Source organism: Calliphora vicina, chromosome 1, assembly GCF_958450345.1.
Source record: "Calliphora vicina chromosome 1, idCalVici1.1, whole genome shotgun sequence".
In the NCBI taxonomy this organism is placed as follows: domain Eukaryota; kingdom Metazoa; phylum Arthropoda; class Insecta; order Diptera; family Calliphoridae; genus Calliphora; species Calliphora vicina.
Window position 1 is genome coordinate 170773875 of NC_088780.1, and position 24333 is coordinate 170798207.

Below are 24333 nucleotides of genomic sequence, written 5' to 3' on the forward strand. Positions count from 1 at the left end.
TTCGAAAAATATTTTTATTATTGTTCGATCTCAATCTGTTCTAAGAAGGTAATTACTAGGGTATTCAATTAATCGGGTTCCTGGTTTAATCGGTTAATCGAGCAAATAATTAATCGGGGTTTAGATTTAATCGGTTAATTTTAAATTATTCGATTAACCGAATAATTTGTATTTTAATTTTATATTGAAAGGAAAAACACGAATTTTGCGTACTTTTATAAGCATTTTGTTAATAAAAAAAAACCAAAAACATAAAAACCAAACAAAACATAACATAACTATTCAATAAAACAATAAATAGGGAATCTTCTGAAATAATCTTTTAAAAAAAATATATAACTTAAATGCTTTCCTTTTAAACGATTTGTTTACTTTTTAATAAAACTTGACTTGACTTCACAAAACTCTCTCACTGATTGTAGAAAGCAAGGCATGATAAAGAATATCCAATTTCTCAGTTATGTTTTTAGTTTTATCTAAGCATATAAAATCCTCCATCATACCATTAGAGTTTTTTTTGGATTTTTTTAGATTTTGAACACTTTATTAGTTACGTCAAGTTCTGATAAAAGACTAGTTTCAGTAATGTCTTCAGTTTCGTCTAATACCAAGTCGTCCTCGGACTCATTAGGACAAAGTTCATCATAGAAATATTCTAGAAAAAATGTCATTTCCAAATTCCTTAGTTTCAGTTTTCGTACAATACTTCAAAAAACTATTGCTAGAAGGAAATGTTAACGAGTTAATAAATAAAATTTGTGTGTTTTAAACTATATTTCTATATAAAGTGCAAAAAAAAAGAAATTTCGGTTAATCGACACAAATTAATCGGTTTATTTTTTATTTGAAATTATTCGAACAGTTAACAGACCAAAATTAATGACTTAACCGATTAACGGTTAATCGATTGAATACTCTAGTAATTATCCAATAAAACAATCGATATTGTTACGGACGTTAATATTGAGATTACTAAAGATAGCTAAAACGTTATCGTAATTTCGTTTTCAATAATAAACTATATATATTTTATTCTTTGGTTTATTGGGTATATTCCTATTTAAAATAAGTTGTTTAAAAAATACAATTTTAATTAAATAATACAGGGTGCAGCAATTGAAGGCAATACAACTGTACAAAAATGCATGTGTGCAAGTTAAAAATTAAAGAAGACACTGCAGGCAAAGGAACTTGAACGTTAGCACACGTGTAAAAATTAAATATACCTATTATTTTTTATTTGAAAAAATTTGTATCAAAAACAATATTAAAAATAAAACACAAATATTTAGCAAAAGTATTTTCGTATGTAGAAGTGCTGGGTCTTTTTCTAAAAAAAAAATATTAAAAATAACAGAATTTCCCGTCTCAGAACAACTCTACTTGGAGAACTTTTAAAGATTATTTCAGGGAAGAAATATGTATTGAAATTTCCGAATATACAAAAAAAAACATGAATAAGAATGTATAAGAATATGAATAAAATCGGAAGAGCCAATGGTGAATTTGTTTGTGATGTCTCATGGAAGGAATGGTGTACATACGTACATATAGTAAATAAAACATAACAAAATACTAGATTTATTAATATGTATTTAAATTTTATTTGAGTTTGATACTTTCCTCTACAGTTCGTTCAATTTTACAGCCACCAAAACTTTAATCTTTTACCTTTTCACATTGGCACTACAAAACACCTTCTTCCGCTTCTCTTCTTTCTACAAATTGCCATTAACTAGCATTCAATATTTATTATAATCCTATACTGATAATGATTAGATGATGATGATGATGAAAATAATTATGATGATGATAATTCAACTAAATCGTATATATTTAATTTTATAGGTTAGACATTTAAATAACAATTTAAACCAAACTCCCTTCAAAATACCAAAAATAAAAGTAATGAAAATCAAAATCAAAACCTACGATACAAAAGTATAAAGAAAACAAACAGCACTTCTTGTCATGTCTGACATTCTCAAAGAAAGGTTTGAACGAATGAAATACTCTCTCCCTCACTCTGTCTAATATAATTACAGAATATATAAATACTTTTTTTGCTTTCATTTAATTATAAAATACATAAATATACATACTACTTACATATATGTATGTATGTATATATTTTTTTGTTTAACTTACATTTAAAGTAGTTATAATTCAATTTAATATTTATTAATTCAATAAATAATTACTACTATTAGGTAATAAATTAAGCAAACTTTAAAAATTTATATTAAGGAACAATAAATAGAAATATGTACTTGGAAAATTATACTTCTAAAAGAAAATGTAAGTGTGTGTGTGTGTATAATTTTGGCTCTGTTATTTAAATTAAATTAAAAAATATTTTAATGCTATGCTAAATCAAAATCATTTACAGTACTATTAAATATGTATGTATAAAATGTAGAATTTTAAATATGTACACAGAACACACCACACCCACCAATATCATATTATACATATAAAAAATAATGTTTTAAAATCATTTCAATTAGCTATGATAATTTTAAACGCATATGTTTGAACAATAAAGAGGGCCGGTCGTAAAGCAAAACCAAAATCCCCAGTACAGAACATGTTGGTAATACATACTTACATACAATTACAATACGTATACAGTGTCTGTTGTAATACATCCAATGGAAATTCGCATTCTAACAGTATAACTCAATCCGAAAACCTTGTACCCATATTTGTTAAAAACAAAAATTATAAAAGTACAAATATATTGGATAAAACTTTGATACGTAACCTAAATTTGTACCCAGCAATAAATTACATGACAAAGAAGTAGGTGAAACATGCATGATTTTTACATTAGCGTGTAATTTCATAGATCCATTGCCAGTACGATAAATTGAATATATATTTTTTTAATGGTGAAACATATTTATTGTTATATGAATTTGGGAAGATTTTTAAAAGATTTTTTAAAAAAGTCAAATAAATTTTAATAAAAAAAATTAACAAAAGTATATTTATTTCACTATTAAATCCAAAAACAAATAAATGTGAAATGATTGAATTCCCATATAGTCCTTAACAACTTTGCTTTGATGATATTTTTAAGAGCTTCACTATTGACGAATTTTTTGGAATTTAGGAATGCATTTAAAATGAATTGGAATGTACTATTTCTTAGGAAGTCGTTAAAATGATATGCAATTTGAACTACTTCCAAATTATTTAGCTGATCAATTTGATACATGTTTGAAAATTTTCAAAATTTCGTCTAATGCACTTTTGGGTGAATACATGCTTGTCTACTTTTTCACTGACTGCCCTCTTAAACTGTTCAATTGAAATTTTATTAATGCTTTAATTATGTTTGTTATTTTTAAGTAAACATTAAATTGATATTGTATAAGTATTGAAAAATCATAAAATTGTATTTGTCAAACGAGTAGTAGTAGCAGTAGTATCAGCGGTAGTAGTTAAAATATACATATTAAATTAAATTAATAAAATAAAAACACAATTCATACATAAATACATGAATATGAAATTATGCTTTTAAGATAACAATACCTACATACAAACAAAAAAGTTCTGAACTTTGCTAAATGAGAAGCTTTAAATTAATAAATAGCTTAAAAAAAAGAAAACAATTTAATGAAACCGTAGTCAGTAGTTACACGTTAAAAGAGAAACACAAACAAATTGAACAAATTAAAAACAAGTATATTTAAAATTTAAATATTTCATTAAAATGTATTTACAAAATATATAAATATGTACTATATATACATACAAACATAGATAGATTAACGTGTAACTAGTGCCTTACTAAAGTTTAACTCATTACCTTAATTAAGAGTACACTGTAAAAACAAATTTAGATTCTTATATTTAAATACATTTACACATACATAAATACATAAACCTTATTTAAAATAATAACTAAAACCAAATATTACAATTGAATGAAACTCAGAAATACAAATACAAATGCAAAAAAACAAAACAATAAATTAATAAAAACTTGAAAGTATTTAATATTTTAATACCTACTGATTTAAATTCTAAATAAACAAATGCTTTTTTATTTAATAAATTGTACTATATTTAATTATTCTATTACAATAATTAAAATATATGTATGTATATTTTTAACTCTCAGTTATTATTAATTTATTTCTTCCCTTAATGATTGACATTCAACAAGGTCGTAGTAAATTATCCTTTAACTGCTAAAGTCATGATGAGGTTTTCTCAATAATATTACATGGAAATTATTATTATTATTATGTATTGCATTTCTATACAAATATGTTGTATATTAACTAACAATTCAATAATGTATGTATGTAATTATACATATATGCAAACATACGTACGACGACGACCATTTAAATAATTTAAGCTAAAGGATGTGATGGAAAGTGTATGTATGACTGTTAAAGGAAGTAAGGAAATGGTCGGACGGACGATTATGAAGTGTGTTTATTGTCATTATTCTGCAAATCCATTGATAATCGTATATATACAAACATACTATGTACATCCACTTACATATATGCATAACAAATATTTATTTTTCTATACAATATTAAGAAAACACAAAAATAACAATAATAACAATAATAAAAAGTCATGAAAACAAAAGAAAAATATGAACATACATACTACTTGTACTACTATTCAAAAATAATTTAAAACGAAAATGTACCACTGTAGGCAGGCCATCCACATGCAATATTTAATGAAATACATAACATAATGAATGTCACGCTTTAAAGCCAATAAAGAAAGATTTTTTTAAAAACTCGAAAACAAAATTTATTTCATTTTACTTAAAGATTTAACAACTAAGAATACTATATTCGGCTGTGCCGAATAATACTTTACATAAACATATTCATATTGAAACTAGCACTGTTTGTGTAATAATAACAAGTTTAAATCAAAACATTTGTGATTGAATTAAAAAAATATTTTAGAAATTGTAAAAAGTATCAACAAAACTCCAAGTAATGAATAACATATCGAGATCCTATATTCCACAAATACCAGCATGAAGAATAAAATTTTCGGTAGCCAAACTTGAATTTTTTGAAAAAAATAATTTGTTGTAAGTTTACGGGCCAAATAAATCTTAGATGCTGCGCAGCTAAGTAACTTAAAAACCAAACAAACAAACAAGGTAACGAAATACAGTATTAGAATCTGATTGTGAAACCTTTAAACAAAATGCAGCCTTTTAGATACATATGTAAATTTAAGCCTTCTAAACCTAATAATTGTTGTTACTCACGTATATACATATTAGTTAAATTATAAAATAATAACATTGTACTTACAAATTAATCAATGCACATGGGTATAATAAAACGGTTTACAATAGAAGTAATTCCGGCACTTCCTCAAAATGTTGTTTACTGGAATTGATTTTTATGCACTGTTATGTTTTAACTAAATAAAATAATTATAATCTTTTCAAAAACTTTCAAAGTTTAAAATTTAATTTCCCACCAACTTTCTTTGAGTACTCAATACCAACTTGGTAATAGGGTTCTATAAGTCGATTGTTCAAACAATCGACTTTTTCCTGAAAAAAGTCGAAATCGACTTTTTGGTCGGAAAAAAGTCGAACAATCAATTATGTTATCTCAAAAGTCGATAGAAGTCAAAAATAGTCGAATAGTCGATAAAAGTCGACTATTTAGATTGTTAAAAAAATATTTAAATGCAATATTATGTTAAAACTATTGCAATTTGGTACATATTGCAATAGTATGCTAATACATATGTAAATAATAAATGTTTACAAAATAAAGCTTTTTCTACACAAAATGCTTACAACATTCTTCTAACTATTATCGCCTTGATAAATTTCATTTTTATTGCTTAACATTAAAAAAGGAGCATCAATAAATGTTGAAACCATGGCGCATTTTCATAAACGATCTCCAAGTGTTAACTTTTTTAAGTACCTATTTAAGTTATTCACAATTGGTTACTTTCAGCACAATTAGTTAGCACTTAATCATGGGTAAAGTTGTAACCAAGGCGAATTCATACAAGGTGGTGTCAGTTCTACAAAAACAACAATTGGTCTTAACAAATGTCAAAAAACCAAAATGAAAAATTAAACAAATAAGTATTTAAACTTAATATAGTGTAGATAATTGAATAGTGAGGGCTTTAGTTATTTATGTAAACAATAAATATTTTGTTAATAAGCTTAAAATATGTAGATATTTAAATATAAAAACAAGCTTTGACAATTGTTAGAACCAAAAAGCGAAAAAAAAAGTTATCAGCTGTTTGACTGACTCCACCTTGTATTAATTCGCCTTGGTTGTAACTAATGCCATGTTTCCACGGCAATCTGAATTACTTAATTCGTGTTTTGAATTACGATTGCGAACAACCTGTTTACACGACAACATTCGTAATTCAGTTTGACATTTATTTATTTTTTCTTCTGTTTACTTGTTTTGTTTATTTTGTTTGGTGCGAATTTTAAATTTGTAATTTGGCAATAGATAAAAAAGGTAAGTAAAAACATAAAATTGTAGCATTATTAATTAAACAAATATAATTTAATTATTATTTTCATTATTAGAAAAAAGAAAAAGTGCAAGCAAGTGTGGCCAGGGCAGCGAGCGGGCTTTATTAGAGGTGTGGGCTGAAAGAATGGCAGAGCTGCGTGGCTTTAACTTTAATCAGACTTTTTATTTCTTTTAATTTATTTAATACAAAAATCTTTTTCTTTATTTTGTTTTGACATTTTTGTTTGGCCAGCTGATTTTGATACATAAATAATCGATAAAAATTAGAGATGACAGTCATTCGTTCGTAATTCATAATGCCATGTTTCCACGGCAGTCTAAATTACTTAATTCGCGTTTTGAATTACGATTGCGAATCAACCTGTTTACACGACAACATTCGTAATTCAGTTTGACATTTATTTATTTCTTCTTCTTGTTTTTTTTTCTTCTGTTTACATGTTTTGTTTTTTTTGTTTATTTTGTTTGTTGGTGCGAATTTTAAATTTGTAATTTGGCAATGGATAAAAAAGGTAATTAAAAACATAAAATTGTAGCATTATTAATTAAACAAATATAATTTAATTATTATTTTCATTATTAGAAAAAGTGCAAGCAAGTGGCACCAGGGCAGCGAGCGGGCTTTATTAGAGGTGTGGGCTGAAAGAATGGCAGAGCTGCGTGGCTTTAACTTTAATCAGACTTTTTATTTCTTTTAATTTATTTATTTAATACAAAAATCTTTTTCTTTATTTTGTTTTGTTTTGACATTTTTGTTTGGACAGCTGATTTTGATACATAAATAATCGATAAAAATTAGAGATGACAGTCATTCGTTCGTAATTCATAAGGTAATTCAAACTGAATTACGTACGAACAAGGTAATTCGCACTTGAAATTTTGTATGGCGAATCATGTAATTCAGTTCGTAATTGGGGGTTGAATGACGAATGAAAGCGTGAATGACGAATAATGCCGTCGTGTGAACATAATACCATGTTCACACGACGGCATGCCCTTATTTTAATTGATTTACATACAAACTATAACTATAAAATTTGTATGTACATTTTAGAGAACAAAAATAGATCTTTAATAGCTTTATAAGGCTTTTAAATTACTACAGTATATATCAATCAAAATATCGACATTTTGTTTTCTCTAAATGTCAAAGCAGTAACTAAGCTAGTTATGAATTGTGAATAAGATCTACAACTATCTATAAACTATTTTTTTAGTTTCTGTTTTACTAGTTCCGACTTTTCTGAATATGCGCCATTGCTTTGTTATGACAAAATTGTTAATGCTTTTGCTCAGACAACTTTGTCTTGAAAGCAAATGTCATTAATTGTCACGATAGATATTTGTCAAGTATAGACAGGTAGTTAGTATCGAGTAACATTCAAACATGGTGTAATGATATACAAGGTGACATTAATCAATAATAATCATTACGCCATGAATTCAAAGGTCACATGGGACAGCGTTGCATTTTTAGATCGAAACTAGATAGATAGATAGCAAATATGGAAAAAAAATCGTGTTGTAAAATGTAAATAGGACTCCTTTCACACTAGGCAATTTAGTTGCGCAAGTCTGTTTTTCATTTTCAAAAACATGACCCGACCTTACCTCTGACATCTACAAACACAACAATTGCGCAAATAATTGCCTAATGTGAAAGAGGTCTAACATCCCCATCAAATCCACTATCTATACTTTTCATAAAATCGCACTTTGTCATTTTTACAATCACAAATCTACCAAATGCTAAAATGTTAAATCTGGCAACACTGTGTCGTTTTAGTTTTCTGACATTATGTTTTGCTCATCTGTTCGTAACTAAGAACAGAGTCGTATTTTGTATTTGTTTTTCCTTCATTCCACAACTGGAACGGCAGCGCAAAAATATATCTGCTTGTCAAGCAGGCTGTCAAGCAGCCAATGTAAAATCCCTTAAGTGCTTGAAGTTGTCTGATGACCTAGGAAAAGCTATTTTATCATGCAGGTAAAGATTACATGTGTTCGTGTGAAGTAACTGCTTGATGTTGTTTTCTGTCGCAGAGTTTGTTTTTTGTGGAAACAAACAGAGCAGAATTAATTTTTTTTTGTTTTGACATGCTAAAAATACATTGTGTCATATTTTAAGACAAACTACAAATATTTAAATTAAATACATATTTTAATTAAATTACCTTTAAGGTAATTTAATTTACCAAGTGATTTCAACTATAAAAGTTGAATTATTTTTCTTGTTAAGAAAAAGGCGTACGTGATATAAACAAGGTACACTATGGTGGATACCAACTGCAATTTTCCAAACGGCAAATATAGGAAACTAGAATGTAGTGCATCCAATTTGGATTCACTGAATGATGAGGACGAAAGTTTGCTTAGGCAACCACTTCGAACATCATGTGCAGGTTTCTGGGAAGCAAAAAAGGCTTACGAAAACGGTACAGATGAGGTAAGCAAACAAAGTATACCTAAATTAAATACACAAATTATATACCTACATACATTATGTACATGAATGTATGTATGAATGTAACAATATATTGTAAGAATTTTTGATGGCACTAGCGAAGAAAAATGTTTTAAATTATAATAATTCCAGGTACGGCGGCTACTGATGCAAGAATGCTCTATCATCTATGAGTGCAATGTGTGTCGCAATATGTTTCGAAGTTTGGCAAATTTTATTAGTCACAAACGTAGTTATTGCAAAATGACAACGCCAGATAATTTTCATTCCTTTCCGGTAAGTTCTATATGTACGTATATATAATGAAATTGTAATGAAGAAGCCTTCATCAAATTCCATATATTTTAGGTATAATATTTGGAGAATAGTTCTCATTATACATAGCATTTTAAGTTTTAGCCAGAAAAAATTCCCGACATAAATTGTTGCTGACAATAACCAGTAAATCTGTCGAATACTTGCGGGCGTGAAATTAGAAGGAAACATTTTATTTCACGTATTATGTCTATGTTATTATTAATATACATATTAGTAAATATTTAAAAGTAAGACGTGATTTTTGCATAATTTTTTATTTTTTAATTTGTTTGTGATCATTCTTTACAAGTAAGAGTTTATTGGGCAAATCTAGTAGAATTACCAACGTTAAATTTATAATAATTGCATATACTAGAACTTGTATACTAATAGTATGTACTGAAAGCTATTTACATTTAAAATAATAATCTAATATGCATATAAAATTCTCTAGTCATGATGTTGAACTTTTTTATGTATACATATTTGGTAAATATAAGAATAGGTCGAAAAAACAAAAATAATTACCTCTCCAAATCCAAAGTTTTAGCTATAATTTTATACTTGCAATTTTTTTCAAATACCTATAAAATCGTTTAATTTTATATATTTGTATGTTTTAATTTTATACAGTTCGGAAATTGTTTATGAAATATTCTTTGTTTCTTTTAGGGTCGTAACTCAAGCGTGCTCATTCAAACTGTTGAACGTACTGAACCGTGTTTAGTTAAAAGTCGCAGTACAGGCTCATCTCCTATTCCGAACACAAAATCATCAGGTCGTGATTTAAGCAAAGTGATTGAACGGTTGAAGCGCGTGGAGGTTTCATCGGAGTGCAGTAATAATAAATCATTGACGATGGAAAACAAAATGAAGCCCTCATCGCCGGAACCAAAAGCTCCCGATCCTGTATTAGAACTGGAGCATGTATCGACCACTGCTCACGCTGTATATCAGACATTGAAAACGCAAAATGATTCCGACAGTATTAAAACCGAGTTGGACGAAGTTCACAATCTTCTAACAAATCAAAAAACTTTATTGGGGCCTGATGGCAAAGCAATAACAACTGGTCCTACTTTAATCTCTTTCACTCCATCAGATGCAAATGACAGCTGTGGATTAAATGAAAATAATTACAAAGCCACAAAGGTATTGACAGGAATTTCATGCGAAATATGTAAAATGCCCTTTCAGACTGAGAAGACACTGAAAATGCATGTTCAAAAGAAACATTCATCGACTACGTACGTCTTTCAATGTCCAACATGCTCAATGACTTTTTTGCAACCAGCTGCCGTTATACGACATCTGGCCAATGAACACAAGTAAGTAAATATTCCTAAAAATATTTTTGCAACAAGTATCTAATAACGTACAAGTATGTATACATTAGGGTATTCAATCGATTAATCGGTTAGTTAACCGATTAATTTTGTACGGTTAACTGTTCGAATAATTTGAAATTGCCGATTTTCAAATAACAAATAAACTGATTAACCCAAATTCCTTTTTTTGCACTTTAAATTTTTTTTTTGTATTTATTTTTCCGTTTCAATTCAAATACAAATTTCATATTAAAATTAGATATTTTTTGAACATCCAATAAACATGATTAGTGAGTATGTATAATAACTGACATATTTAATTTACATGTATTTGAAACTTTGTTTGTATTTACATGTATAGACGAAACTTTTTTTAAATGAGTCTTTTATCATAACTAAACGAAACTATTAAATTAATCAAAATCTAAAACAATCCAAAAAGGTAACTTGGTTACAAACCTCAAAATTTTTGTAACCAAGTTTGCATAGAATAAACACATAGAACGGAAGGAAAGAGTAATATATATGGAAAAGTTACTCTCTTTTCACACATACGTGTGATACAATAACAAAATACATGCAATACATTCTCATGAATTAGGTTTTTGACAACAGACTTAGGTTTTTGGCTCTCAGTTACCTATCTGTTTATTGGAAACGTCATAGCTTTTCAAATATTACACTTTTTCTGTGGTTTTGCTGAACATTTTTCATTTTAAAGATATCTGCATGCAGCCTGTGACTAGGGTTTTTAATTTCCCAACCTTTTTTGATTCCCGGGAATCGGGAAATTTGTTTCTACATTCCCGGGTACCCGGCTATTCCCGAAATATATAATGATACTGTAAATTTGGAATAGTGTAGCTAAATTTCATATATAAACTTAGTGTTATAATTATTAAATATCAGAGCTTCGAATTAATTAATAAAATTTGAGCTTAATTCACTAAAATCTTAATCCGCAATTAAAGAATGGCAGCCTTTCATTCCATAAATCCATTCCTAATATTAATTTTTTTTTAGATTCATTCCAAAGCCTTTGTTTGAAAGTTTTAAATTAATTTGAAAGTTTTAATAACAGAATTTATTCAAACTTTGAATGATTAAATTTTTGTTAAAACAAATCATTTACAAAAGCCTTTTTGTAATAGATTTGAATTGAAGACAAATTTATTCATTTAATAAATTTTTGAAGCAATTTTGTTATGGATTAGAAGATGAAATTTAAAGAAATTAGAATGATTCAATAAGTAATGAATTCTATAAATAATGAATTCACTTTTAAATTTTCATACGAAAATCCCCAAATAAATAATAATAATAATAAGCGGTTTATTATTGCCGAGATATACAGTGGTGGCCAGGAATTTAAGACAAAAATTGTTTGCTAAATTCCACGTGATTGTCAATTATTTTTTCAAATATTTCCACAAATATGTATGCATGAGGTCTGTTTTAACACACAAGTGTGTTTTATTCGACTGTGTCAATTCAGACATATTCACCACGAACACATATAATTTTTCTACAACTTGACCAAAAAAGACTTTTTTTAAATAAACATATTTTCTCACATTTATATCATTATATTTTAATTATTATAAAATATTCGGACCAAATTTCGTATTTTTAGTTCCATTAGTTTCGGTCATATCATGTTATTAACAGCGGATGTTCGCTGAGGTGGGTCAACGTATTTCCACATATCTTTTACCATATATGTTTTACCGATTTTTCCAAAAAAATTTCAGAAACTAGAAACATTAATAATAAATTTCATACCCTTAGAGGTCCTTTTATTTTGGCTCTATCGCACTTAAAATTCAGTTGATGAAAAAAATTCAAGTATTTGTCTTAAATTGGTGGCCACCACTGTAAGCCGAAAACTGTAAAAAACTTTTCACTGTTTTTTGGTGAAAAAATAGAGTTCTAACTTGTTTTCTATGTATTTTCGTCAGTTTTTAATCCCCGGGATTCCCGACTAAAAATCCCGGGAATCGGGTAGTGAAAAATTGGCAAAATTTCCGGGAAGTTTGTACCGGAAATTCCCGGGATAAAAACCCTACCTGTGACATATGATATTGGTAAATTTCAAGAATGATAAACTAAAGATTATGCCATCACGCGCACATAATTAAAACTTTCTGCGCATGTAGAACTCACGCAAACTGTGTTCCTATTGGTTAATAGTCAAGTAATTGTAATTCTAAGGTTGCCAACTCTGACATAATACATAAAATGTTTCTCCAGAAACTGTAATTTTCACATATTGAACAGACTTGGCAACCCTTAAAATGGAATATCTACGTCATCTAAAGGGAAATCGTGCGCAAGGCGCAATATTTAGTAATTTTTATTAGAGTATTTTTAATAAAATCTAAACAAATAGCTAAGGTTGAAGCTAACTAAATATTACATTTAAATTTTCTTGTTTACATATTTTTAATCTTATTCAATTTAAAGAATCGATCAGAGGAACAAAATTGACATTTTAATTTGGTGCAGCGAAAAATATAATTGATAACACATACATATGTGGGACATTTATTTTTAAAACTTTCTTTATTTTTTTGGGCAGCTCTTGTTTTTAAAATATCGCGGTTTTAATTTGTTTGGTTATTCTATATGTTTCTTCTTATTGGTTAAATATTGCATAAATTGAATAAAATGTATAAATAAATCTGATACAAAAAAATAGTAGTGTAATACTCTACCTTTGATAAACATTTTAAGATATTTTCACCAAAAACGCTGCGTATCACGTAAATTCAAAAATCAAATTTATATTGCTGTAGTTAAATTTAAATGTGTATTAAGAAATCAGATCTAATTACCTAAAAAATTAATTTATAAAAAAAATATTGTTTTGGGATGTAAAATTTCGGTGTATTATCTAAATATTTCATAACATTTTTAAATAATTTTTCATTTTAATTGAAAACTATGTTCACTTTAATGTGCAGTATTAAATTTTTATTTAGAACTTTCGGAATACATTTTATTGAGGATAAAGCTAAAATAGTCAAATTTCAACATTCTTGAAATATCAGACAAATATTCCAAAACATCTACCCAGAATTACTATACTCAAAAGAAACATGTTTATGTAGACCAGTATCATGGTAAAAAAAATTCATATTCTAAGTTGTAGTACCCAAAATTTAGAGGAAAAAGACCAAAAAATCGGATATGTAATGTGAATATAAAAACAGCGATATTTCGAAAACGCGAGCAGACTGGAAAAACAAGTTTAACATAGTACTGAGGGTTCTGTTTTTTATGTCTCATTAGAACGACAATTACGTACACATTTCTATTCTTTTAAATTAAATTGCAAAAGTAATTTTTTAATGGCAAAATTTTTACAAAAACTGAAAAAATGCATTTTTCCCCTTGTAAATGCATCTCAAAACTTCATAGGGCTTGCGGCACGTCTTAACCCCAACCGATTTACCTAAAATTTTTTCAGGATGATTTTTTACTAATATTCACCAAACTGGGGGGTGAGAATGGCCAAAATCCAACTTTCGTTTATTAATGGCCACCCTAATATACATAGTAGAATTAATCATGTATACTGGTTAATGTAGATATTTTTCGAGGAATAGAATTTGATTTCCATTCCATTCGAGCGATTAAAAGCCATTCAACAAATTCTGTTACACCATCTAAACAACATTGTAAGCTTCGCGAATGGCGATGAAAGACACTGTAAAAAGAAAAAAGAAAAAAGTCATCAAGTAGACTCCTGAATTGTGTGCCGCTTTCGATGAAAAGCCTATTAGCAAAAGTTGCTCTTCTTGCGTATCCTATTTACTCAGTTGAAACGTCATTATAGGCTGATTCATTTGATATATGAGTGGATGCTATTATATGATAATTAATAAATAAATTTAACTTGATTTATTTGTTTATTTATAGAAAACCATTACGTCGAATACGCAAAATGCGCGATACTATTCTGAAGAAGCGTATTCAAATTGGAGATGTACAAGTGAAAGGACCGAGCCGCGAGGTGAAACGCCTCAAGTTAAGTAACACCAAAGACTCCGATCACTCTAATATGTTGGACCAACAAAATGGAAAATATGTCACATCGTGTACGTATTGTTGGAAGAATTTCGAGAGAAGGGCTGCTTTGGCCACACATCTGACCAACTGTTTGGCACGAAAGACATCATTGAACAGTGTAGAATTGTCAAAGAATTCCAGTGTTTCAGATGAGCAAATCAATGTAGCCAAAATACACAACCAAATCTCAAATCAATATTTAGAATGTAATAAACAAAATGATAAAATCAAATCAAGTGGAGAACAAGTAGAAGCTAAAGTTAACATTAACATTAAACAAGAACCTCAGGAAGACGAAAACACAACAACAGACACATCAAATATAAATGAACTGTTTAATAATTTAGAAAAACAAACATTTGGCAATGGTCTGCATACGGTTTCTTTAGAGAAGTTGGATATTATGGTAGACGCAAAGGAAAATGGTGGTGAAGAACATAATGAAATTAAGAATGGTACTGGACAAGGTTTTTATTCATACGCCGACCACAACAATGAGAAACCAATCGAGGAAAATAAGGAGGTCAACGCTGTAAGAAAGGAAAAAACAAAACGATTTCGAATAGTCTCCCCTTCGAAGCAACTGACCTGCCGCTGTAAGATCTGCAATAAACAATTTAATGCTTTGAGCAATCTTAGACGGCATATCTCAATGTTTCACTACAGATCTAGACGTTTTGGTTGCAATTTATGCGATTACCGTGCCTTCAGACGTTATGACATTGTTAATCATCTTACTTTTGTTCATAAAATGACGGGAGAACGCGAATCAATGGCTGTTGAATATGTGACGGTTCACGAAATAAAATATTCAAAAGACGATGTAGAAGGTGACATAGTCGTAGTTAATGATGAGACTACCGCATCTGAGCAGAATAAAATGCAAGATCAGCAGCAATTAGTAGCAGAATCACAATCCTTCACACATGAAAGTGCGTTAAAAACATACGAGAAGCGAGAAAAGCGTAAAAACGTGCTATCGCAATCAAATAAAGTTCTTGTGCAACCACTCAAAGTAGATTCTATTGTACCAAAAGATGTTTCTCATGTAAAAATGATCCGTAGAAAATTTAAAAAGACTTTGGAGCATCAAGTTGAAGGTAAAAAGAGGCCCATTCGAAATCGTATTAAAACTGTTAACAAGGACTTCGTCTATGATCTCATCACAGTAAAAGAAGAACCCAAGCAACCATCACGTATGGCTTTCAGGCGTCGTAATACGATATTTGCTGATCAAAACAATTTGACAAGTATTGTGCTTACGCCGCCTCCCATAAAAATAACACCCTACAGATTAAGAACAGAGCCTTTAATGCCTGCCGACAAAAGTAACGTTAAGGGCGTTGCTGCCAGTGTTTATCGTAATGTCATTCATGAGGGTATGGCTGCTCCTTCCACTTTACCGGAACTACCAACGGAGAGGCCACAAATGCGCCCTCGTCTCATATCCTCTTCGCGTAGTGACTCCAGCACGGTACCCATTATTGAAACATCAGAACTGGAAGCAGCTCGTCTAAAATCAACATTCTTTGATGATTCATTTCTGGAAAAGTTTGCAAAAAAATCGAACCCCTCATTCAAAATGAAGCCATTGTTGGCACTACAACACAGTCCTCTCAACTCAATACTCCTAAAGTTTGATACGACACATCAAAATAATATCAATAGAACAGATAGTATTAATTTCTTGAAGCCGCCTGAAAAGGTCAACAATTCTCCGCCTGACTACAATATATGTACACTACAAACTCTAACACAACCAACACTAAAGGAAAGAGATGTTACACCAAATGGCAAACAGATTTTAGAACCATCATCACCACCCGCCACTCCCAAAAAACGTATTACTCTAATGCAACGTCTTGCTGAAAATAGAGCCAAGCGAAGGGATAGTATCATTCGTACCACTTTAGAAAATTAACTCTAAGTCTTCTTAAGATAAGCATAAGTTACACATTTTATTTTATTCAATTCAAATCAAATCAAATCAAATCAAATATGCATAAAAGCTCATATCTTGCGCTTTTTATTTCACAAGAATAAAAAAAAAACTGTATATATAAAAATCTAGTATGTAGTAAATGTCTGGTTAATAATCACTGTATTCTATTATCATCTTTTAATTCGGGAATTAATTAATTCTTCTATTAAACTAACTATTCCATTTTATATACATACATATTGACTTAACGTCGTAGCGCCAACTAAAAGTCTTATGTGTTTATTACTTGCATATTTGGGATTATTTGAAAGTAATTGTTACGTAATTAATACAGGTGATTGAAGAAAACAAATTTTGAATTACACAAGGCCTTTTGTGGGCGCAACATGAAGCCAAGCAATCTGATCATGTCTATCCTCCATTAAATTTGTGTATTCTATTCGACCATGCGAATTTCGTATTTATAAAAATGTCACAAAGCTGTTAGCCCTAATGCTTAACACATTCAATATATTCAATTAGTCCATTAATAATTTTTTTAGAGTAGCTTAAGGTTTAAATTGTTTGTTCTAAATTGAATTATTATAAAAATTCTTTACAATAGATTTTCGTATGGACTGGGGATCGATTCTGGTTCTGAGTTTCTGATTATCGTTAAGTGAATAAATGATAAATAAATTCAAATGTTTGCATATGAAAAGAAAAAGTTGAATAAAACAAATTGAAGAACGGGAATCGCAATTTGTGTAATTGTGAAATGATAATATGTAAAGTTCTTATGAAAACGAAAATGAAAAGTTTTTTTTCATTTCACTGTTTCAAAGAACCAGAATCGTCATAAGAAACCATGTGATCCTTACATTTTAGGTATAAAATGTGTTCAGCAAAGTTATGTAAAAAGTTACGGAGAATATTTTTGTAGAATATGTTAACCCTCTAAATCCTCAAGGCATGGGTCCATCATTAAAACAGGGATTTAAGGAGTTAAAATATTCTGCAAATAATTAATACGTGAAATTTTACTATAAGTCCCTGAATACATCAAAACGAAAAATTCAACCAGAAAGTCAGAAATGAGACAAACAAAAGAGATCCTAGGGTTAATTTCGCATTTATTAAGAATTCTATTTTAAAGAACATTTTAGGTATAAAATGTATTCAGCAAATTTATGTAAAATGTTACGAAGAACATTTTTGTATAATCCTCTAAATCACCAAGACATGGTTCTCTTTTGGAAATTAACCCTGTATCTCCTTTGGGTCAAAATGACCCAAAAAGTGTATTATCGCCAAAATTAAAGAAAAATGCAAATTTTTCAGTTTTTAAAAAAAAAATTATACTAAATAAATACTTTTGCAATTGAATGCAAAAGAATCGAAATATGTACGTAATAATCGTTATAATGAGATATAAATGACAAAATTTGGTTAAAAAATGTTAAAGTTATTACAAATTCGCCAGACCATTAACGTGTTTCAGGCCACTTGAACATAAAATTTAGGAAAAAAATTAACATATTTCGAGAAAAATTGAAATAAAAGCTAATTTTTACTTAAAATATGTCCATATTTACTTGTATATGAGTTTTTGTCTTCGTAGGATACCGTTAACCTATTCGCAGGTATGGCCAAAAAAAATAATTTTTTTTAACGGCTGTTTCAAAACTCCATTTTCAAATTTTTAAAAATTTTGTTAAACAAATTTCAGATTTTTTCGATCATCACATTGGGGTTTATTGAGATCAAAATAGGGAATAAAAATATGAAAAAATTATGTCAATACCTCTAACAGTTTTTCCGTACCTGCGATTTAAATTTTGCGTTTTTCAAGAAAAACTAATTTTTTGTCCATATTTAGGCGAATGAGTCCAATTTCCTTACTGTTATAAATTTTAAGTAAAACCTATTCATAATATTATAGTCCTTGTAATTTTAAATATGTTCTGAAAGTTTTACTAAAATCGGAAAACGATAACCTTTGAATCGTGAAGGTCAAAGGTCAAATTTTTCAATACATATTTTGAATTTCTAATGAAAAGATAGCGAAATGTTATATATTTTTGGGCCGATCGAGCTCCTTTTCTTGATTTAACGCTTATTGGCCAAGTTATTAACGAATTTAGATATTTTGAGTTTTTATATAAAAAATCGAATTTTGGTCAGAAATATGAGTGATCACAGATCGAGCTCCTTTTCTTGATTCAACGCGTATTGGCCAAGTTATTAGCGAATTTAGATATTTTGATTTTTTATAAAAAAAATGGAATTTTGGTCAGAAATATGAGTGATCACAGATCAAGCTCCTTTTCTTGATTCAATGCTTATTGGCCAAGTTATTAGCGAATTTAGATATTTTGAGTTTTTATATACAAAATCGAATTTTGGTCAGAAATATGAGTGATCACAGATCGAGCTCCTTTTCTTGATTTTTGGCCAAGTTATTAGGGAATTAAGATATTTTTAGTTTTTATATAAAAAATCGTATTTTGGTCAGAAATATGAGTGATTACAGATCGAGCTCCTTTTCTTGATTTAACTCTTATTGGCCAAGTTATTAGGGAATTAAGATATTTTTAGTTTTTATATAAAAAATCGAATTTTGGTCAGAAATATGAGTGATTACAGATCGAGCTCCTTTTCTTGATTTAACTCTTATTGGCCAAGTTATTAGGGAATTAAGATATTTTTAGTTTTTATATAAAAAATCGAATTTTGGTCAGAAATATGAGTGATTACAGATCGAGCTCCTTTTCTTGATTTAACTCTTATTGGCCAAGTTATTAGGGAATTAAGATATTTTGAGTTTTTATATAAAAAATCGAATTTTGGTCAGAAATAGGAGTGATCACAGATCGAGCTCCTTTTCTTGATTCAACGCTTATTGGCCAAGTTATTAGCGAATTTAGATATTTTGATTTTTTATATAAAAAAATAAATTTTTGGTCAGACATATGAGTGATCACACATCGAGCTCCTGTTCTTGATTAAACGCTTATTGGCGAAGTTATTAGGGAATTTAGATATTTTGAGTTTTTATATAAAAAATCGAATTTTGGTCAGAAATATGAGTGATCACAGATCGAGCTCCTTTTCTTGATTTAACGCTTATTGGCCAAGTTATTAGGGAATTAAGATATTTTGAGTTTTTATATAAAAAATCGAATTTTGGTCAGAAATGTGAGTGATCACAGATCGAGCTCCTTTTCTTGATTCAACGCTTATTGGCCAAGTTATTAGCGAATTTAGATATTTTGAATTTTTATATAAAAATTCGATTTTTGGTCAGAAATATGAGTGATCACAGATCGAGCTTCTTTTCTTGATTCAATGCTTATTGGCCAAGTTATTAGAGAATTAAGATATTTTGAGTTTTTATATAAAAAATCGAATTTTGGTCAGAAATATGAGTGATCACAGATCGAGCTCCTTTTCTTGATTCAACGCTTATTGGCCAAGTTATTAGCGAATTTAGATATTTTGAGTTTTTATATAAAAAATCGATTTTTGGTCAGAAATATGAGTGATCACAGATCGAACTCCTTTTCTTGATTTAACGCTTATTGGCCAAGTTATTAGGGAATTAAGATATTTTGAGTTTTTATATAAAAAATCGAATTTTGGTCAGAAATATGAGTGATTACAGATCGAGCTCCTTTTCTTGATTCAACGCTTATTGGCCAAGTTATTAGCGAATTTAGATATTTTGAGTTTTTACATAAAAAATCGAATTTTGGGTAGAAATATGAGTGATCACAGATCGAGATCCTTTTCTTGATTAAACGCTTATTGGCCAAGTTATTAGGGAATTAAGATATTTTGAGTTTTTATATAAAAAATCGAATTTTGGTCAGAAATATGAGTGATCACAGATCGAGCTCCTTTTCTTGATTCAACGCTTATTGGCCAAGTTATTAGCGAATTTAGATATTTTGAGTTTTTATATAAAAAATTCGATTTTTGGTCAGATATATGAGTGATCACAGATCGAGATAAAAACTCAAACTCACAGAGATAAAAACTCAAGATATCTAAATTCGCTAATAACTTGGCCAATAAGCGTTGGATCAAGAAAAAGATTTCGATCTGTGATCAATCATATTTCTGATCAGAATTTCTAAATTCGCAATAACTTGCCCAAGTTTAATCATGAAAAGCAGCTCGATCTGTGTCACTCATATTTCTGACCTAAAAACGATTTTTTATATAAAAACTCAAAATATCTAAATTCGCTAATAAGCGTTTAATCAAAAAAAGAGCTCGATTCGATTTGATTTTTTTATATAAAAACTCAAGATATCTAAATTCGCTAATATATTCGTAATTACAATCGTGCCTCCTAATACACCGCATTCCTCATTGATATTATTATCAAAGTCACGATCACCTGTAACTTGGGAACCCATAACATGCGTGTTATTTAAACTCAACGAGGAAAACTCCTTGGGAAATGTTTCATTGTCATGACTGTCCAGCTCATCTAGTTTGGTATTGAATACATTTTTATTGCCGTTGTGCACTGTGTTATTGATGTTCACACTACTACGAGTTGTCGAAGTTGTATTTTTCATTAAAGTAGTATTCGCAATAACTGGTCGTCTTGTAACATTTGCTCCACCAACTAGACGTCTATTGGTGGGTGACTGTTGTGAGGACGTTTTAGTTGTCACAGTCGTTGAAGTGGTGGTTGTCACAATTGGTCGCAGTGGATGACTACGATCTATACCAACACCACGTCGGCGATCATCAAACATTTGGCGCACCTTGAAAATAAAATGTCATTGTCAAAATAAAAATTAGACCGATGTATTATTAGAGTCAAACTCTTACCTTTCCGTTGCTCATAGTGCTTTTCGATGCTTGAGGGATATCTCCGTTCGTTAATGCCAAATTCTTTTGCTCACGTTAACATTTGTTTTTTCTGGAACTTCATCTGAAAAAGAAAACGATTGAGAGCTTATATAGATGAATCGTTACAACCCATAAAATCTTTTTTCAGATTCTGTGCTAAATTGACTAAGGAGCATATGAGTACTCACATCCAAAGATGAACTGAAATTGCTTGGTGTCAATTGACTCAAGGCCTCTACAAGACGCCTACCAGCCCATGATTCATTAAGTTTTAAGGGTACAACATTTTCGGAAAAAAAATAATCCTGATTTTGCATTAGGCGCCCTTCGATTTTTTATATATTTTTTATATACATATATATCGATTTTTTATATAAAAACTCAAAATATCTAAATTCGCTAATAACTTGGCCAATAAGCTTTTAATCAAGAAAAGGAGCTCGATCTGTGATCACTCATATTTTTTAACAAAGATCGATTTTTTTATATAAAAACTCAAAATATCTAAATTCGATTTTTATTCATATAGGACATAGAATAACACAAGCATTTTTTTTGCTTGGACAGGACAACGTCTGTCGGGTCAGCAAGACTTAGGTTTTTGACAACAAACTTAGGTTCTTTGTCTTTCAGTAGCGCTTCTATGTATATTTTATTCTATGTCCTATAAGCTTATAGTAATCATGCATATATAATATTTTCAAGAGGGTTCCGTTTTGATTTTTCTACAATTGTTACGATAGCCTTTTTCAATATATTCTAAAGTCTTTCTCAAGCTTAAGGCTTGTGTTGGTAAGATTATTATAATATTTTTCTCAAGTCATTTGGTTTGTTGGGAATAATTTGTACAAATTATCACTGGAAGTTACGGGATTCCGTTCGTTTACTTTTAAAAACTTGTAACGAGAGAGCAAGAGAGTGTTAAAGTGACAGTTCGTAGATAGAGAACAAAAAATGTCTAGTAAAAAATATCAACATGAAAAATATGTTTAAAACATATGGTTGCAAATGAAACAAAACTAACAGCCGTAAAGTAAGTCTGGGTTGATTAACAACTCGCGCGTAATTTTTTTTTAAGTGCAATCAGGCCCATTTTAGTTTTTTTGCCTTCGACAATTTTGCGTCTCACTCTGGCACGTGTATAACGGTTCTTGTTTTACGTCGTTTGCACCAACCGCGTGTCTTTTAATTTGATAGACCCTGGCGGAGACCATTAAAACTCTGGTGGAGTTCCAGTAAGCGTTCCAGCTTCCTATATGAAGATATAGGTCGACTAGGGACTTACTTAAATCGTGTGGGATATCCTGGCGTTTTGGTAACGTACCCCTGCTATCAATTTTGAGAATTAAAAAAAATAAAAAAAACTAACAAGATTAAAATTAATACAATTTACAAGTTTTGCAAAGAAATGAAGTAAAATAACACAAAACAAACGTTTTAAATTGATTTATAATAAAATACAACTTATTTTTACAAATTGTTTTTCGCGTACTTTTTTTTTGTTATTTTTCAGATTGAGAGTAATTTATTTTTACACTCTAAAAATGTTACTGGAAAGTACGCGAACACACCTTTTATCAAAAATATGTGAAGAAAATCACTTACTTTACGCAACCGCTTGCAACTTTGTTCCTTTTACTCCCAGAATGTTTTATTTTACTGTAAAAATCAGGGTGATCGGATATCGTCCCTGAATTTTATTGTATTGGTATGTGAAAACATAAAAATCTATGTGTTTATGTAGTATGTATGTATATATATATATGTGTGTGTGTTTTGTATCTGCAAGATGTTCATAAATGTGGCTATATAACCTATTTACAGATAAAGGTTATTTGTATGTATGTACATATGTATGTATATGTACAACCCGAATGATAAACCTCACTCATGCAAACGTTCGTACACCCGCACTCATCAAAACACACAGATTCAGACACACACACATACATATATATAGAAAATGATTCAATGTATGAATTGCGGTCAAAGTCGTATAGAAAAGAAAACAAACAACATTCTTAATTTTACTCTCACATTTTCATAAGAGTGCAGTAACAGCAAAGCTCTCATAATAAAACTTTTCTTGAAAAAGCTTTCAAAAGACTTGCTCAAAATATAGGATATCCGAAATACACAACTGAATGGATTTCGTATATAATAAAAGAGGACAACGCAAGTCTGTCAGAACAGTATGTCAGTTTCGTACATATTTGAAAATCTACTACTAATGTTTAGTTAAAGATTCGACGTTTTAATTTGTTGTTGATTTGGAAAAATGATTATTCTTTTTATTATTCATACTAATAATTACATTACATTATTTATTAACTGTTATTTTATTAAGCCTAAATTTTAAAAGATTTCCTTAATTTATGAAATCCTCGAAGAATTACAATTGAAATTTGAAAATTGTGCAAATTGCAGTTATGACCTTTTGCAAATTTATTTCATAACTACGAGTAGATATGTATGCAGTATTATCCTTAAATACTCAAGCTGTAATTCTCTTTTTCCTCTCATTTGCTTCGTTTGGCTAGTGTATCTATCTATGTATGTATTAATGTGTGAATGTTGATACACATCCTTCCATATACAAACATACTACATACATACATGTGAGCTTGTTCTGTGTCAACATATGTTTTCGGGTCGTTGCCGCTAAAGCTGAGCAGCTAACGCATGTAAGATAGATAGACACATGTTGTGTGTTCGACCTAGTCAAAACCAACAAAAACATACAAATTATTGAATTGAAGGACGCCAAATATGTCTGTTGTTGTCAGTTATGCAAGGATTACAAACACTTATTCAAATTGATGTGGAATGTGGAATGAATGAATGAATGTATGTATG

General features: G+C 29.4%; 3 protein-coding genes across 4 annotated transcripts in view; 2 read left to right on the plus strand and 1 right to left on the minus strand.

Moving 5' to 3' along the window:
• The window catches only part of Fas1 (fasciclin 1), a 51662-nt gene extending 47894 nt beyond the window's left edge, over window positions 1-3768 (plus strand). Inside the window, exon 14 of one of the 2 annotated variants that reach the window (XM_065498218.1) lies at window positions 1849-3768. In XM_065498218.1, coding sequence (XP_065354290.1) covers window positions 1849-1853 — 5 coding nt within the window. In that variant the 3' untranslated portion in view covers window positions 1854-3768. Of the gene's footprint in view, window positions 1-1106; window positions 1301-1848 lie in introns of those variants that run through there. The other variant, XM_065498217.1, reaches the window with a different exon arrangement.
• A 4630-nt stretch (window positions 3769-8398) lies between these two features.
• Window positions 8399-16791, plus strand: LOC135948778 (zinc finger protein 800). The gene is made up of 5 exons (XM_065498219.1): window positions 8399-8514; window positions 8767-8973; window positions 9124-9267; window positions 9961-10616; window positions 14538-16791. The coding sequence occupies exons 2-5, from the start codon at window positions 8800-8802 to the stop codon at window positions 16606-16608; spliced, it is 3045 nt and encodes a 1014-aa protein (XP_065354291.1). The 5' UTR covers window positions 8399-8514; window positions 8767-8799; the 3' UTR covers window positions 16609-16791.
• Window positions 16792-20769: 3978 nt separating this feature from the next.
• Window positions 20770-21496, minus strand: LOC135954268 (uncharacterized). Its single transcript, XM_065504361.1, has 3 exons — window positions 21457-21496; window positions 20955-21389; window positions 20770-20814 (listed from the first exon to the last, which is right to left on the minus strand). Exons 1-3 carry the CDS (start codon window positions 21469-21471, stop codon window positions 20770-20772), a joined length of 495 nt encoding a protein of 164 aa, XP_065360433.1. The 5' UTR covers window positions 21472-21496.
• Between the last annotated feature and the right edge of the window lie 2837 nt (window positions 21497-24333).

What these genes read in the sequence shown, in the direction of transcription:
- LOC135948778 (XM_065498219.1), top strand. Translation starts at nt 8,800, where the DNA reads ATGGTGGATACCAACTGCAATTTTCCAAACGGCAAATATAGGAAACTA. An exon ending in ACGAAAACGGTACAGATGAG is followed by an intron (nt 8,974 to 9,123) that starts GTAAGCAAACAA and finishes TAATAATTCCAG; the next exon opens with GTACGGCGGCTACTGATGCA. An exon ending in CATCTGGCCAATGAACACAA is followed by an intron (nt 10,617 to 14,537) that starts GTAAGTAAATAT and finishes GTTTATTTATAG; the next exon opens with AAAACCATTACGTCGAATAC.
- LOC135954268 (XM_065504361.1), bottom strand. An exon ending in GTGTATTAGGAGGCACGATT is followed by an intron (nt 20,815 to 20,954) that starts GTAATTACGAAT and finishes AATCGTTTTTAG; the next exon opens with GTCAGAAATATGAGTGACAC.